Source organism: Ahaetulla prasina, chromosome 2 (genome assembly GCF_028640845.1).
Source record: "Ahaetulla prasina isolate Xishuangbanna chromosome 2, ASM2864084v1, whole genome shotgun sequence".
In the NCBI taxonomy this organism is placed as follows: Eukaryota; Metazoa; Chordata; class Lepidosauria; order Squamata; family Colubridae; genus Ahaetulla; species Ahaetulla prasina.
In genome coordinates this window covers 98,057,625-98,073,408 of record NC_080540.1, presented here as the reverse complement: position 1 = coordinate 98,073,408, position 15,784 = coordinate 98,057,625, and the positions used below count along the sequence as shown (strand labels likewise).

Below are 15,784 nucleotides of genomic sequence, written 5' to 3'. Positions count from 1 at the left end.
TTTTGTATAGCATATGCTTCTATGTGCAGTACCTAGAAAATATTATTTTATAGAATTTAAGGCAAAGATACTGTTACAAGACTTCTCTAAACTTTTTATTATGTTTGTAGTTTCATAGTTCTGACAATATCTGAAGGAAGCAGGTGGACGTACTTCTATAGTTCTTGATAACAATTCATTGTGTTTGCTTTTCTGGTAACAACCATGCTTAATATTATTTTGCTTTCAGATTACATAGCCTCTATTTGGAATTTTGCTATGATGTAGTCACATAAGAACCTGAAAACAATGAAGGTTTCTACAAGCACACAAAATAATAGTGTATGATTCATGAAAATTTTTAGAGCCCTAATTTTTCACACTCATATATTTATCCTGAAGATATTTTTAATATTTTGTGGATTTTAGACAAATTGTTCTCATCAGACTGACTATTAGACGTGAACTTGAATAATATTAAGCAATAGAGTGATCTTGGGAAAAGGATTTTATATACTATTATAGCAAATGATGATGATGCCTCTGAATGACAAACTGGTATGAGCATATATAAGATGGAAGGATCTCTCTATCTTAAGAAATTAGTACTTATAAAACAGACAGTGACTGAATGTATCAGAATTCTGAATTATACTGTATATGGTTAAGGTTCTGAACTGACATCAAGGACCTAGGTTTGATTCTGCTCTCAGTGACAAATGTTCATTTGGTGAATTTGGTCCTCTCTCTTCGTCCAATCTATCTCCACAGGGATATAGTTACAGTGGTACTTGAAAGCTTGTGAACCCTTTAAAAATTGTCAACATTTCTCTATAATATTATCTAACATGAGATCCTAAAAATATATAAAAAAATATATAAGAACCCTACTTAATAAGTAAAAAAGAGGCATTCATTTATTTATTGAGTAAAATGATCCAAAGTTATATATTTGTATATGGCAAAATTATGTGAACCTTTATTTTTACTAACTGCTGTGCCCTCATTCAGCAGCTATAATTGCAATTAAACTTTTCCCATTACTGTTGATGGGTCCTGCACATCAGCTTGGAAGAATTTTAGTCCATTTCATCTTACAGAACAGCTTCAACTCCGGGATATTGGTGGACTTCCTCTCATGAATTGCCCATTTCATGTCCTTTCACAACATTTCTGTAGGATTAAGGGCAGGACTTTGACTTGGCCATTTCAAAACATTAATTTTCTCCTGCTTCAACCATTCACTGGTTTATGGCTTGTAGGCTTTGGGTTATGGTCTTGCTGCGTGAACCATTTTTCCTTGAGTTTCAGTTCACAAGGTCTTCAATTCATACAGACAGATATCCTGACATTTCCCTGTAGAATTTGCTGGTACAATTCAGAATTCATAGTTACATTAATGATAGTAAGCTGTCCTGGTCCAGAAACAACAATGCAGGCCCAAACCATGATATTGCGACTACCAGGTTTTATAGAAGGCATAAGCCTCTTATGCTGGAATGTAGCATTTGTCTTTCACCAAACATAATACTTTTCATTTAGGCCCTAAAGTACTGTTTTTATCTCATCTGTCCACAAAACGTTGTTCCAGTAGTTTTCTGCTTATCCATGTAGTCATTCTTACATGGCATCAAAGTTTGTTTTTGGAAACTAAAACAAAGTGGTTTTCTCCTTGGAACGCTGCCAGGTACACCATTTTGTTTACTACTATCTTGATGGTGGTCACATGAACCCTGACATTTCTCTGTGAAACTTAAAAGTGTAAGATTTTGGAATTAGCTATACAGATAAAATAAATAGCTTTTCATGGGAACCAGAATTATTTTGTATACTGTAAGTCATGACAAAGTTTAGAGATCTTATGATTTAAGTTGGACACTAGAGAGGGACTAAAGTGTAGGCAAAAAGGAAGAAAAAAGCCTGCCTTTGATTTTGATTAGAGATTTTTAAAATCACACAAAACACTATAACATTTGAAATATTAAAGAAGATCTATCATCCCTCCCAGGTAAACCAGAACTGACTAGTTCTATTTTATTACAAAGCTACATTAACAGAATCTTGCAAGTCTGAAGGTACAAATCTCGATCCGCTGCCACTTTTAACTGCTGGATCAATTAGGTCTGGTCTTTCAAATGATCTTTGGTCTTTGAGGAATTGGGTAAGATTGTTATAGCTGCAATAACAGGATCAATAACTGCCTTTGTGAATGCATCATTTCAAAGAGATCTAAAATAAGAGATCAAAGAGGAGATGAAAAATAACAAGGATCTGCAGAACAACTGAGTGGAGAGGTGAAACAGAGTCAAGGTGGAAATTTGGAAAATAGAAATAAACACAGGAAGTACAAATATTAAATCAATGAAAAAGATTCAGATAATTGAGAAAGAGTTGCTTGACTTACAGAACAACTTGGAGAAAATTGTAAGGAGATAGGTGTTGAAGCCTTAAAAATTTTTTTTAAGATGGGAGAAAGAAAATATGGTTAGTGATCAGGTTCTACAACAGCATTTTAACGTTAAATTAGCAATTAATAGTCCCAGAATACTACAGAAGAGAAAGGAATACAAAATTGACTTGTTTGATCAGGGATAAGGCAATAAGCACATTTACAAAATACTGAAAACACTTTATGGAGTTTTTGCTGAAAATGGATAGAACACAGCTAGTGATTTTTGGATCTACCAATCAAAAACATTGAATCTGGGAAGTGATGTTAAGTCTCTTGCTGAAAAGAAGATAGGGAGTCACTTAAATATATATTTAATATATTTTTGTGTACATGTTTCTTTTCTATTTTTCTGCACTTTCTCTTTTTTTCTGTTTTATTTTGTATTATTCTTTATTATTTTAAAAATCTTTAATACATTTATTTTAAAAACACAATAGTTTTGTAATCTTTCCCAGCCTGCAGAGTATCAGTCATAGTTTTTCAGAGATTTTCTCGAATAACTCCTTTATTTGAGTCATGACTCATTACAATAGACTTGCATTGTGAAGGTCAGACTTTGATGGTGAATACCCAAAATTCTATTCTTAATTAAGTCAGGATCTCCCATACTCCCATCTGGTTATCATCCCCTTATTGAAACACCTTAATTTCCCATTCAAATAAACTGAAAAGGTTTATGTACTTCTGTTCATGTACTTCTGTGACATGTAGCTTTGGATCATTTTCCTCAATAAATAAATGAACAAGTATAATGTTTTTATTTATTCGTTTAAGTAGATTGTCTTTAAATAGTTTTAGGTCATATTTATGCAGAAATATTGAACTTTCAAAAGGGTTCAGAAACTTTTAAGCACCATTATATATGTGGAAATGGTGCTAAGTTTTTAATTAATTAATTAAACATTTGCATGGCTGTCCAACTTAAGCACAACTCTGGATGTTTCACAGCAATAAAATAAATAACTATAAAATCAAAAACAACAAACCCAGCATCTCAACCATCCCTTTGAGATTCCTAACAACCAGCTTTAGATATCCCTATTCTGTACTAGCACCAGGCTGAAAAAAAACCCACTGGGATGAGAGTGTTCCATAAGGCTTCTATTTCCAAGGTCCCACTAGATGGCAAGATTTCATGGAGTGTCCTATTCTATCCTATCTGGTAGGATGGGTAGCTATTCTCAGAGAAAGGCAGTTCTCCCTCTATGTTACTCTTTGCTCCTGAATGAAAGATGGAATATCTAATATTTACTTATCTAATAAGTAGGTAAATACTTGATGAGCTGAGGTAGAAGATAGAAGAGTGTATGAAATACAAATATACTATTGAAGACACGAATGAAAGAAACATGGAATGAAAACATTGCAGATCAATTTTCAAGTGTTTCTTTGCGTTTTTTCATAATGTTACAAGGTTGTTTTGATAGTATGAAAATTACAAAGTGATTATATGGTAAATGCTATATACCATAAAAGAACAAATACACATATATGTGCAACTTGAGATTTTGTTGGAAGATTTTATGAGTTATTTCATGGGTTTTTGTTTTGTTTTGACATTGGGGGTTTCCCTGCCAGGCAAGATATTATTAATTGGAAATTACTACATTTTCAGTGTTCACTAAGCATAGAATCAGAGTTAGAAGCGATTTCCTGAGTCAGGTAGTTCAAGCTTCTTTGGAAATTTCTGAAATAGAATTATAGTTCTGATAGTCTTTCTGATAATTGCCTAGCTACCCCTTCTCAAAGGTTTTGTAAAAGCATATGATGTGTCGAGTACAGCAAGCTGTATTTTGCAAGCTTATTTATATGTTATATTTACTTTTGAATTCTGGGCTCTGTTGTAGCAACCAGGATAGCCTCTTGCGTTATGACAGCATGTTGTGTAGCATGAGAACTAGCCTAAAGATAACTACAGGCACATCTGTAATGGTATTTAGAACTAAAAACAATGAGTAATTTGATAGATTGAAAGTATGCTTTATTTTTTAATAAAAGAAGTAAGAAAGAACATGATTTGCTTGAATAATTTACATAATTAATAATATTTATAAACTTCTGGAGAAAGCACTTGGATATTGTAATGTCAATGTGTATTCTCTGATAAATGGATAAATACATTGCTGTTGTGGTAAATGGATCATTCCTGAAATAACTATTATGTTTTATTCAGCATTTTTCAAAGATTTGCATTTTTAAGATTCATTAACAGCGGAAGTCATTTAGGTGCCTGTTTAATTCACTGTTTGAAACCAGTTGTTTCTGCATATGCTAACTTTGTGGCTATCTAATAATGTTTTCAAAAATTAAGTCATATAGTAATTGCAACAAAACACGGAACTCTCATTAAATTCCTGGGTAAAAGACTAGGCAATGAAAGGATTTTCCCCTATTTTGGAAATTATCATACAAATATATTTACTTTTGGCCTTTTAAATCTTCATATTACAGAAAATTGAAGGAAACCTTGTTTTGAAATATATATGTATATATATTTTGCTGCATATCTCTTACACATATTTGAATTATCTCATGTCTCCTTTTGTTAGTTCTTTGTATATATGTGTTTGTCTCTTCTCTTTCCGGCTGAGAGTTCCAAAGGAAATGTGAATGTAGACTTTCTTTTTATAGCATAAATGAACATGAAAAAGAACAAGTTATCAACATTGTTCAAATTTAGTTCAAAACTTTTATGATATGTATGTCATGAAACAAACTAGAGGCAGTACTCTAGCTTTATATGAAGTTAATCTGATAATTTTTTATTTCAACATATGTGGTTTACAAATATAACTTTGTAGCAAACAATAACTGCCATAATAGTACAGTTTATTTTTGTCTAGATAGCCATTTTAAGTATATAAAACTGTTCAAATGCAGTGAACGGTTTTTATAGATATGTAGCGTTACTTAGGTTTTTCTTTTCTTTTTAAACAACACTGCTTCCCGGAAGGAAATTGTGGCCTCTCAGCTCATTGTAGTGAGTAATTGAAGAAGTGTTGCTTTAGTTGCAGGAACTTGTGTAGATTTCTTATGACACAGTCACAGTATTAACTCATGCTGAGCCTGTCTTCATGAATTTTTTAAACTTACATAGACTTTCAGTGATATGGAAGAACTGGATGTTTAATCAGGATCCTGAACATGTGTTCCAGGTAGATAATTCAAAAGAGAATGAAGACAATATCTTGCAGAGGGAAGTGCCTCTTCGACAATCTCGCCGAAGGTTTCGGAAGATTAATCAGAGGGGAGAACGTCAGACCATTACAGATAATGTGGATGTTAGTAGCTACCTTTCCGTGAGTGTATTTCCTCTACTGTTAATTATTTACCTATCTGTATTCATCGCTAACTGTGTTTGATTTTCTGTTGGAGCAAATGAAGAGATACATATAATTACAAAATGGATTTTATAAAATTGGAATCATAGAAAGTTAACACTTCAAAGCAGCTGTAGATCTTTCAGATTCATTCTAATGCTCTATAAACTCTAAAGATCAACATTGCGGCAATTTAGTACTTTTGGACAATGAGAGCTTTTACATTGAAATGTGTTTAGAAATATTTTGTGGAAGTTTAGCTGCCATGAAGAAAATTCATGCTGAGCACGGTAAGTCATTTATTTGTATCAAATGAGCTATAATTTCAATTTAATAGTGTATTTCTTTTCGTCTTAGTTGTAATGTCTTTGAGCATCATAGAAAAACAATAACTTCTGGCAAATCAAATTGCAGTGAACTTCCAAGATTGTTTACCTTCCATTAGCCTGACTTGCAGACCCAAAAGCTAGTTTTAAAATTGCTTAGATTGGTCAGGAATGAAATTAGACAAATTTTTCTAAACACAATTAACAAAACATTAAAACTGATTTAAAAAATCAGGAATTCCCCGTATACTACGACAGATGAGAGATTAAAACTGCCTTCTCTTCCAAGCCATCCCTCCCCCCATGTCTTGAACTGAAATGAATTCTCAAGTTGTTCTAGGGATTGATTTATAGAATAAGAAAGCACTTGCTTTTAGTCTTTGTTGCAGATATTAGAAGTTTGCTGATTGTTCATGTTTCAAGAAGAACATTTCCTAAGGGGGCGGTTCTTTTTAATGTACATTTTTATCCTATAATGCATAGAATATTTCTTCATGAATGTATCTTGTTTTAATAATAATTGATCATTAAAAGATATATTGAAGGTGATACAAATTTATTCTGTTATTTGTATATTATATTTCAGTCTTTCAGCAGTAGCTGATAATTCCTTTTTTACTTGTATATGATTATGTTTATATTCCTCATTTCTTCTAATATAGGCCCTCCATCATTTTGGGTTGTTGGGAACTTGTTGCATTTGAAGAATATGTTCTGAGTGCTCTGCTGATACAGCTTGCTTGTTTACAAAAAAAGATATTTTCAAACAAAGCTCTGAGTTTAAGCTGTCAATCCTTTTCTAAAGAGAAGCCATAGGACTACTTTAAAACCTAAAGGGATTTTTGGAAGTAGGGTGTTGCTGGTTTTTGGTTCTTTGCTTTGCAGTATTCCAGCTTCTAAAACGGAAAAGATTTCAAAGTACACATACATTAAGAAACAGATAGATTGTTCAATCACTGCAAGAGAATTTTAGGATTTTAGCGTTCATCCCAGAAACGTCCTTCCTTTATTAGATACCATACATATTCTTATAAGGGGCACAAATACCATAGAGGAAAAAACAATTTTGAAAATTATCTTGTTCTATTTAAAACTGCTTTCTGGTTTCCACTCCTTAAATTTCAACTTTGTTCAAAGATCAAAGGAACTGAAAGGATATAAATACGTTTTTCTCAGGCTTCCCAGAGTTTTTGCACATTGGGGTGGAATATAAATACTATTAAGCAAATAAATAAAAACTCATTTCTTCCAGATATGTTGGAACTGATATTAACCAAATTCCCAGTGATTGCAGTGCTAAACTTTATTAAACTGCTTGGTTAGGTAAAGCTTCTTTTAAGATCACATTAGATGAAATATTTCATCATCTATTATTCAGATATTTGTATAATTTAGATTATAATAAAGGAAGTTATGATTGCTATGTGGTATTTTTTTGACTGAACTCATGCATTGGTAAGGTTTTGTGTGTGTGTGTGTATGTACACATATATATACATACACACACACACAAAATAATATCTTTATGTACAATTAACATACTAAATCAGATATGTATAGCAAACTAAGATGATTTCCAATAAATTATTACATTAGGATCATATCTATTCATCCATCCATCCATCCATCCATCCATCCATCCATCCATCCATCCAAACTACAACTGTTAGTTTCTTCATCATCATATTCTGGCAAAACATTTATTTTAAACACAGTAAAAAATGAGAAGTTTTAAAAATGTTTTAATATGTTAAGATATAAACGTACTAAGGTTTTTTTCCTTGAATCCATTTGATATTTTAATTGTGTTATCTCAATAGCCCTGTATATGCCGACATAGCTTTTTGCTGCTGGTTGGTTTTTTCCCTCCTGTTTGTTTTAGTACTTATAAATTAGATTTATGTTAGATTTCCTTTATTGGTTAATTTACCCAAATACATTTAATTTTAATAGCATTGCAGGCTTGTAACAGAAGGATTGTGAAAGTAAATAGAAATTATTTCTAGAAGAAAAGTTACAAGTGGTTACAGTATTTTGTTTACAAAAAGAGAGGAGGAGGAGGGAAGAGAAATAGAATAGAATAGAATAGATTTTTGTATTGGCCAAGTGTGATTGGACACACAAGGAATTTGTCTTCTTGCATATGCTCCCAGTGTACATAAAGAAAAGATACCTTCTTCAAGGTACAACACTTATAACAGTTAATGATAGTCATAGAGTACAAATAAGCAATCAGGAAACAATATCAGTATAAATCGTAAGGATACAAGCAACAAAGTTACAGTTATAAATGGAAGGAGATGGGTAATGGGAATGATGAGAAGATAGGAAAGAGAGAAAGCAAGCAAGCAAGCAAGCGCGTAGCAAAGTTAAAGTGTGCTAAAGATGTATAAAATTATGAATGGTGTGGAGAAATGGTGTAGTGTATAATCTTTGTGTTACTGGCAGTTTTAAGACATGTTATATGATCATTTTTAAGAAAGCTGATTTTTTATAATATGGAATAATGCTGTTGAATGTATGCTCTTATGATAACTTAGTAATTGCTGTTTCATGGGTAATTTATTTCAATTTTCTTCATTTCAGTTGACCTATTCTCAGCTTTATTGTTAAAAAAATAGCAGTTTTTAACCACCATTTATTTTTGAGAAAAACCTGAGAGAGGAAAAATAATGTTCTTTTTTTTTTTGCTTCCAATTTTTTTGGGGTGTCATCTCATGTCCTTGCTCATCTCACCTGAGCTCAACATGTAATTAAAAGAACTTCAGTTGTATACCAGTTGTATATCAATTCGGGCTTTTGTTTGTGGTTTGTGATAATGTTGCATTAAAATGACTTTCAAATTTGTTTACAAAAGAAAAATATAACTGTTATGAAGTAATTTCCCAAGCAGCATAAAAATAGTTACTTACTTAAGTATGCCATCTCTAAAAATTTCAATTATTGTTACCTAAGTGCTTACAAGGAAAAAAAAGTGTTTGTTTTAACATATGTAACAAAACACTGCATGGGAATGGTGCAAAATTATATGGTTGAGTATTTTCTATTGATTAGCAGAGTGGGCAAAGCTCTTTAATTTTTTTGAAAAAAAACCCATTCTTACTGGTTTAACATCATATGTGGAGAGCTGATAGTCCTGTCTGTCGTTGTAGTGTTAACTGATGTTGTCATCTGTTTACAGAAAGCTGCTTTTCTAGCTGAATGCCAAATTACTGATTCAAAAGCAAAATATCAGATATTTAAAAAAACAGTTTAAGAATAGGCATCTTATTGACAAGTTAATAAGCAGTTCTCTTTCCTTTTAGTAGTTTATTTCTGAAATAATGTATCATGAAATCATTTTAAAGAAATTGGGTATTTGTTACTAGAACAGAAGAGACAAGTCTGGATCGCACTTAAATTAGTCATTAAAGAGCAATGGCATGCACCCTTTTTACTATTGGAGGTATCGTGATTTCATCTATTTTAACATGTGACTAATGTTACTCAAATATATTTTAGTTCATTGCCTCATTAAGAAACTTTTTACATTCTTAATGCACATTCACATTCCTTGAGAGAGCAAATTCAATCACATTGATTCAAATATATTGGAAAAAAAAATGGAACATCGTTATTGCTATATTGTCCAGATTGTTAGTCGAACTATTACATATGGAAGCCTTGGACTGCCTGAGCTTGGTTGTTTGGTTGCAGAAGTTTCATTGCCCAAATGAAGTGACATCGTATTACCTGGTTTTGTAATGAAGTGTCTGCAAGCAAACAACCAAACACATACATACAGAACACCAAGCACTCTACAGTGGAACTCTGAGGTGCATTTTCTTCTGTTTAAACAAAAGACTGTTTGTTGTGTTCAGTGCATAACATGTGAAAAGTATTCCCATGCTCAATATGGAGTTTGAGACTGTTCAATAATATACTCTTGAAAACATATTAATTAATTAAATATTCTAAAATGTTTCTGATTTTTCCAATCAGCATTCTACTCAGTCAAATCATCCTGCTATGTTTTCCTGTTAGGAATCGTTTATATCGATTTGACTCAAATGCCTGATATCAGAGACATAAGTATTAAAATGAAATATGCTTCATGTTTTTGTTGAAAACAGTTTGCATTAAGTTTTAGATAAAAAACCCCCTATATTTTGGAATAAAAAATAACTCTTTCTTAAAGAAATTAAATAATTTCTTATTTCCTTTTGTTTTTAAAAATCATTTTGATTGTGTAGTTTTTACGTGCTAATTATCATAATTAAAGTTATATGGAGAGAGTAGGGCTAATTTGTGATGGTTTTGCCAGAAAGTAATCAGTAATGGCAAATCATTCAGTGCTGAAGACCTAACATATCAAGTTTTCAGAATATTATGTATGTCACTGAAATAAGAATTTTTTTGATTCATGGTAAAATAGATATCAACATTGGAATATAACATGAATTATTCAGTTTAAAGTTAATTTTTTCTCAGAAAAGACAGTAGTAATTTTATCTTAAATGTTTTAATAGTTTCACAATGGGCTGTGTTCCAGTTATCAGAAACAGATCCTATCTTAGAATGTACTATATTTTCAAAGTTGAGGAAGGGTGTTCATTTCTCCGATTCGGACTTTGCAATCTTATAATATCAGAACTGAAAGAAATAGGGGAAATTTGATATATAGAAATGAAAAAGTAATGTGCATAATCTGGCATACATTTCTCAAAGCATCTTGATTTTAATTTGAATGCAATCATGTTTGGAATTATATATCTAGTTTACTCTAGTCTAGTAACTACTGGAAATAAAATATTTCTAGGTCTAAGAAATAGGGCTGAAAATCAAATGTTCTGTCATTTGTGTAGCCTTGTTTGTGAACATGTCATTCAGCTACAGTTTCATCCTGCCTTTGTTTCCATGTTATTTCTATTATGCACTTGAGCACCAATTCTAATTGTATAGTGTCTTTATGCGACATGGAACTGATGTCATGTTAAATTGATACAGTTGCCTAAGGAATGAAATGTACTTGAAAACATGGCCTGGCTTGAATTTGTCTTTCTCATGGAGACCTTCTTTAAATCAGCTTCTGTGCATGTTTGTTTCCATTAAAAGTTTACATAATATAATAGAGCTATGCAACATTTGCATAGCTCATATTTATATATGTAAGGGGATGTCCAGTAGCAATTGTAAGGAGCACTTTAAATCAAATACAATCAAATTGTTTCTGGAATCATGGCATTCTGGAATAAAGACACTGCTTCTTTCAGGAATGGCCGGCATGCTTTATGACTAGCTTTACAAAATTTGACACATCTTTTCCTCTTTGATTGCAAAGTGCTGCATTGCCCTAATAAAATAATTGCTTCCACACCACATGGAACATTTTCATGACACAAATGGATAGCAGCTCAATTGAACTCTTTATATGTCATGCACAAAACACTGTGTGATGAATTGTCCTATACTAAGATAGCATGATGAATGTCTAAAAAAAAATCACATTTTTTTTGCATATGATAAAAACTCTGTTCACAAGTACTGGCTTAAAACCGTATCCACTAATTTTATCTAATAATTTCCAATCAGTTAGGCAAAAGATAGTTCATAGAAAAATAAAACACCCTATCATATGGACTATCATCAGAGTTTCTTGGAATTGTGCCCTGTAAAAGGGCTTCTTATAACGTATCACAGATGTAGAACTGCAAATTGATCTAGCAAATGGTAATTTAGACTATCAAAGCAGGGAAATGTAATTTCTGTGCACCCAACCAGCCGTTTACAGAAGGCTCCAGCTCTGTCCAAGTATTGGAGTGCTTTTTTTCAAGGCCCAACTATTGTCATTCTGTCTACATTGGTAGAGAATTAAGTAAAGTACCATATAATGAAAATGGTTGCCCTTGGTGAACAGGATCAGTGAAAACTATTGGACATTGCTTCTTTTGTGTGGAACTTTATATGCAACATGATTTATTGTATTATTTTACCTTTTTAGGCACTGGGAAGCTTGTTATAATTTTCTCCTTCCACAGACATGAGCTTTTATGCCATCTTCCAAGCAGCCAAATTTTGTGTTGTGTTTTGTGTAAAATTCTTGGTGATATTTTAAAAAAGAACCTGTTATAAATGATATGTTAAATGATACTTCCATTGCAGTTTAAATACTCCATATCTATATGATATTTGAAGGATGGTCATATAATAATTTTTTAATTTTTAAAAAAATATATGATACAAGTAATATTTATACTCAGAAGGAGATTTAGTTTCTTTCACTAGCTAAATCTTAGAGGTTTGAGAGATAGGCAGTATTTCAAAAGGAAATGTAGACTTTTCTTCATTCAAATTTAGGGGAAACAAATATGAAATTGGTATATGCTAATAATTTTTCAAAGGGACACAGTGGCTTAGTGGCTAAGATGCTAGCTTGTTGATCGAAAGGTCGGCAGTTGAGCGGTTCGAATCCCTAGTGCCACGTAATGGGGTGAGCTCCCGTTACTTGTCCCAGCTTCTTCCAATCTAGCAGTTCGAAAGCACATAAAAAATGCAACTAGAAAAATAGAGACCACCTTTGATGGGAAGGTAACAGCGTCCCGTGCACCTTTGGCATTTAGTCATGCCGGCCACATGACCATGGAGATATCTTCAGACAGCGCTGACTCTTTGGCTTTGAAACGGAGATGAGTACCACCCCCTAGAGTCGGGAACGACTAGCACATACGTGCGAGGGAAACCTTTACCTTTAATAATTTTTCTTCTAGTTTGTGAAGATTCTCAGTCATCCAGGTCATGGTTGTCCCAAAGGTGCTTTTTCAAGAGGCAACTGGACTTTCTTGTTTTTTTCTTTGAAGCTGTTTCACTTCTCATCCAAGAAGCTTCTTCAGCTCTGATTGGATGATGGGGAATGGAAGGATTTATATTCCTTGCAGACAGCTGGTCATTTGCATTCTTTTAGCAAGTCATTAAGGTCACCTGGAGATTTATCTGTGTCCTCAAGGTCACCTGAGTAGTGCAAATGGTTCCTGTAGTCTGCATTTTTTCTTGGAAATCCATGTATATTCTCACACCATTTGAAGGGTGTTCATCCCAATGTGCATGACTAAAAAGTGCATGGAGATTCTTCGTCATCCTGGTCGTGGGTGTCCCAAAGGTGCTTTTTCACAGGGCAACTGGACTTTCTTGTTTTTTCTTTAAAGATGTTTTGCTTCTCATCCAAGAAGCTTCTTTAGCTCTGACTGGATGGTGGGAATGGAAGGATTTTTCCTTCTAATGAATTTGTCTGAATAAAAGCAAAAGTTAATCAGTTAATCTCTAAGCCAGGGAAGCAGACGCTCAAGTAAGCAGCAGTTGAATTGGTTTGGACAAATTCAGCCCAAGAGGACTATATTTTTGAAAAATAGCATGCAACATACTTTATAAACTTTCAAATTATTTTTTAAAAATTGAGAAGTTGTATCTTGTTCTCTCCTTTGGTTTGTCTTCTCTTTCCCATTGCTTTGTTTCCTTTGTTCTGTCTTTTCTTCCTCCCTGTCATTTAGTGGGGATTCCTTTGGTGTGTAGCCTGGCAGAAGATTTCTGGGCTTTGGCTTAGATCTGGATGAGAAGCTTCCCCTCCCCTCCCCTCCCCTCCCCCTCCCCTTCCTTTCTCTTTCTCTTCCTTTTTCCTTTGCTTTCTTTTTTGCTTTTTTAATTTTATTTTGTCATATCAGTATATATAGGCATTAACATGAAATGAAATAGCTATATAATATATAAGCATATATATGAGCATAAGTATGTAATAACTATATTAATTGGATATAATGAAAAGAAACAATAGGACAGGAACGGTAGGCACTTTTGTGCTCTTATGCATGCCCCTTATAGTCCTCTTAGGAATGGGGTAAGGTCAATAGTAGATAGTTTTTGGTTAAAGATTTTGGAATTTTGAGAAGAGACCACAAGTCAGGTAGTGTGTTCCAAGTGTTAGTGACTCTGTTACAGAAATCATATTTTCTGAAATCAAGTTTGAAGCGGTTAAAATAGATTTAAAATAGATTTAAGTTTAAATCTATTGTTTGCTTTTGTATTGTTGCGATTGAAGCTGAAGTAGTTTTCAACAGGAAGGACATTGCAATAGATGATTCTATGAGTTAAGCACAGGTCCTGTCGGAGACGGCGGAGTTCTAAGTTTTCTAAACCTAGGATTTCAAATCTGGTGGCATAAGGTATTTTGTTGTGATCAGAAGAATGGAGAACTCTTGTAAAATATTTCTGGACACGCTCAATTGTATTAATGTCCGAAATGAGGTATGGGTTCCAGACAGGCGAGCTGTATTCAAGGATTGGTCTAGCAAATGTTTTATATGCTCTGGTTAGTAGTATAGTGTTTTTGGAAAAGAAGCTATGCAAGATTAGGTTTACAACTCTTAGAGCCTTTTTTGCGATGTAGTTGCAGTGGCACTTAGATCATTTGATATTAAAACTCCAAGGTCTTTAACAGGGTGAGGTCATCTGTAAGGTAATGTCCATCAAGCTTGTACTTAGTGTTTGGGTTCTTTTTTCGAATATGTAAGACTGAGCATTTGCTGGTTGAGATTTGGAGTTGCCAAGTTTTAGACCATTCAGATACAAAGTCAAGATCTTTTTGAAGGGTAGTTGTATTGTTGGTGGTGTTAAATAGTTTGATATCGTCAGCAAAGAGAACACAATTACTTGTGATATGGTCACCGAGATAATTAATGTATAATATGAAGAGTGTTGGTCCAAGAACGCTGCCTTGGGGAACGCCACTCTTGACAGGAACAGGATTTGATAGAGCATTGCCTATTTTGACCACTTGTTGTCTGTTTGATAGGAAAGCAGTTATCCAATTGTGGAGGGGTCCTGAAATGCTGTAGGATTTTAGTTTTAGAAGTTTATCATGTACTACTGAGTCAAAAGCCTTACAGAAGTCTATATAGATTGCATCTATTGCTTTGCCTTGATCAAGATTTGTGGTCCATATGTTTTTGCAGTGAAGAAGTTGTAAGTTACATGATAACTTTTTTCTGAAACCAAATTGTTTATTAGAGAGTAGGTTGTTTGCTTCTAGGTGGAGAGTAATGGATTGGTTGATGATAGATTCCATTACTTTGCAGGTGACACAGCATAAAGAGATTAGTCTGTAATTTTCAACTAGGCTGGGCTCTCCTTTTTTGAAGACAGGGATGACTATGGCTAGTGACCAAAGTTTGGGAAGGGAGCTGGTCATGAAAGCTTTTTCAAAGATTATGCTTAGGGGTTCTAACTTTCTTAGTGGAAAGTTTTTTTAAGAAGTATGCACATAGTCCATCAGGCCCAATAGATAGAGAAGGTTTCAGTTTGCTAAGAGCTTTTTCAACATTATCTTCTGTGAAGTCTATTTGTGTTAGGGGCTTCCCCCTTTCTTTGTTGCTGCTGCTCAGTCTTAATATCTTTTAGTTTGGAGCCCAGGAGATTATATTTGGGTTTCAACCTATTTCCTGGATGAAAAGCTTCCTTCCTTCCTTCCTTCCTTCCTTCCTTCCTTCCTTCCTTCCTTCCTTCCTTCCTTCCTCCCTCCCTCCCTCCCTCCCTCCCTCCCTCCCTCCCTCCCTCCCAGATGTGTTAATTCATCATCTTTGACATTGAGCAGGGAACTGTGTCTCATGACTGGGCACATGATGGCCACAAACAGTATGCATGCAATTTAGAGGGAACATTGCTGCCCTTATGCTTTTATT

At 33.6% G+C, this 15,784-nt stretch overlaps 1 protein-coding gene across 4 annotated transcripts in view; it reads left to right on the top strand.

Moving 5' to 3' along the window:
* The window catches only part of RAPGEF6 (Rap guanine nucleotide exchange factor 6), a 150,627-nt gene that overhangs the window by 51,151 nt on the left and 83,692 nt on the right, over positions 1-15,784 (top strand). For 3 of the 4 annotated variants that reach the window (XM_058168507.1, XM_058168508.1, XM_058168506.1), the window contains exon 6: positions 5,587-5,730. In XM_058168507.1, coding sequence (XP_058024490.1) covers positions 5,587-5,730 — 144 coding nt within the window. The remainder of the gene's footprint in view (positions 1-5,586; positions 5,731-15,784) is intronic. The other variant, XM_058168509.1, reaches the window with a different exon arrangement.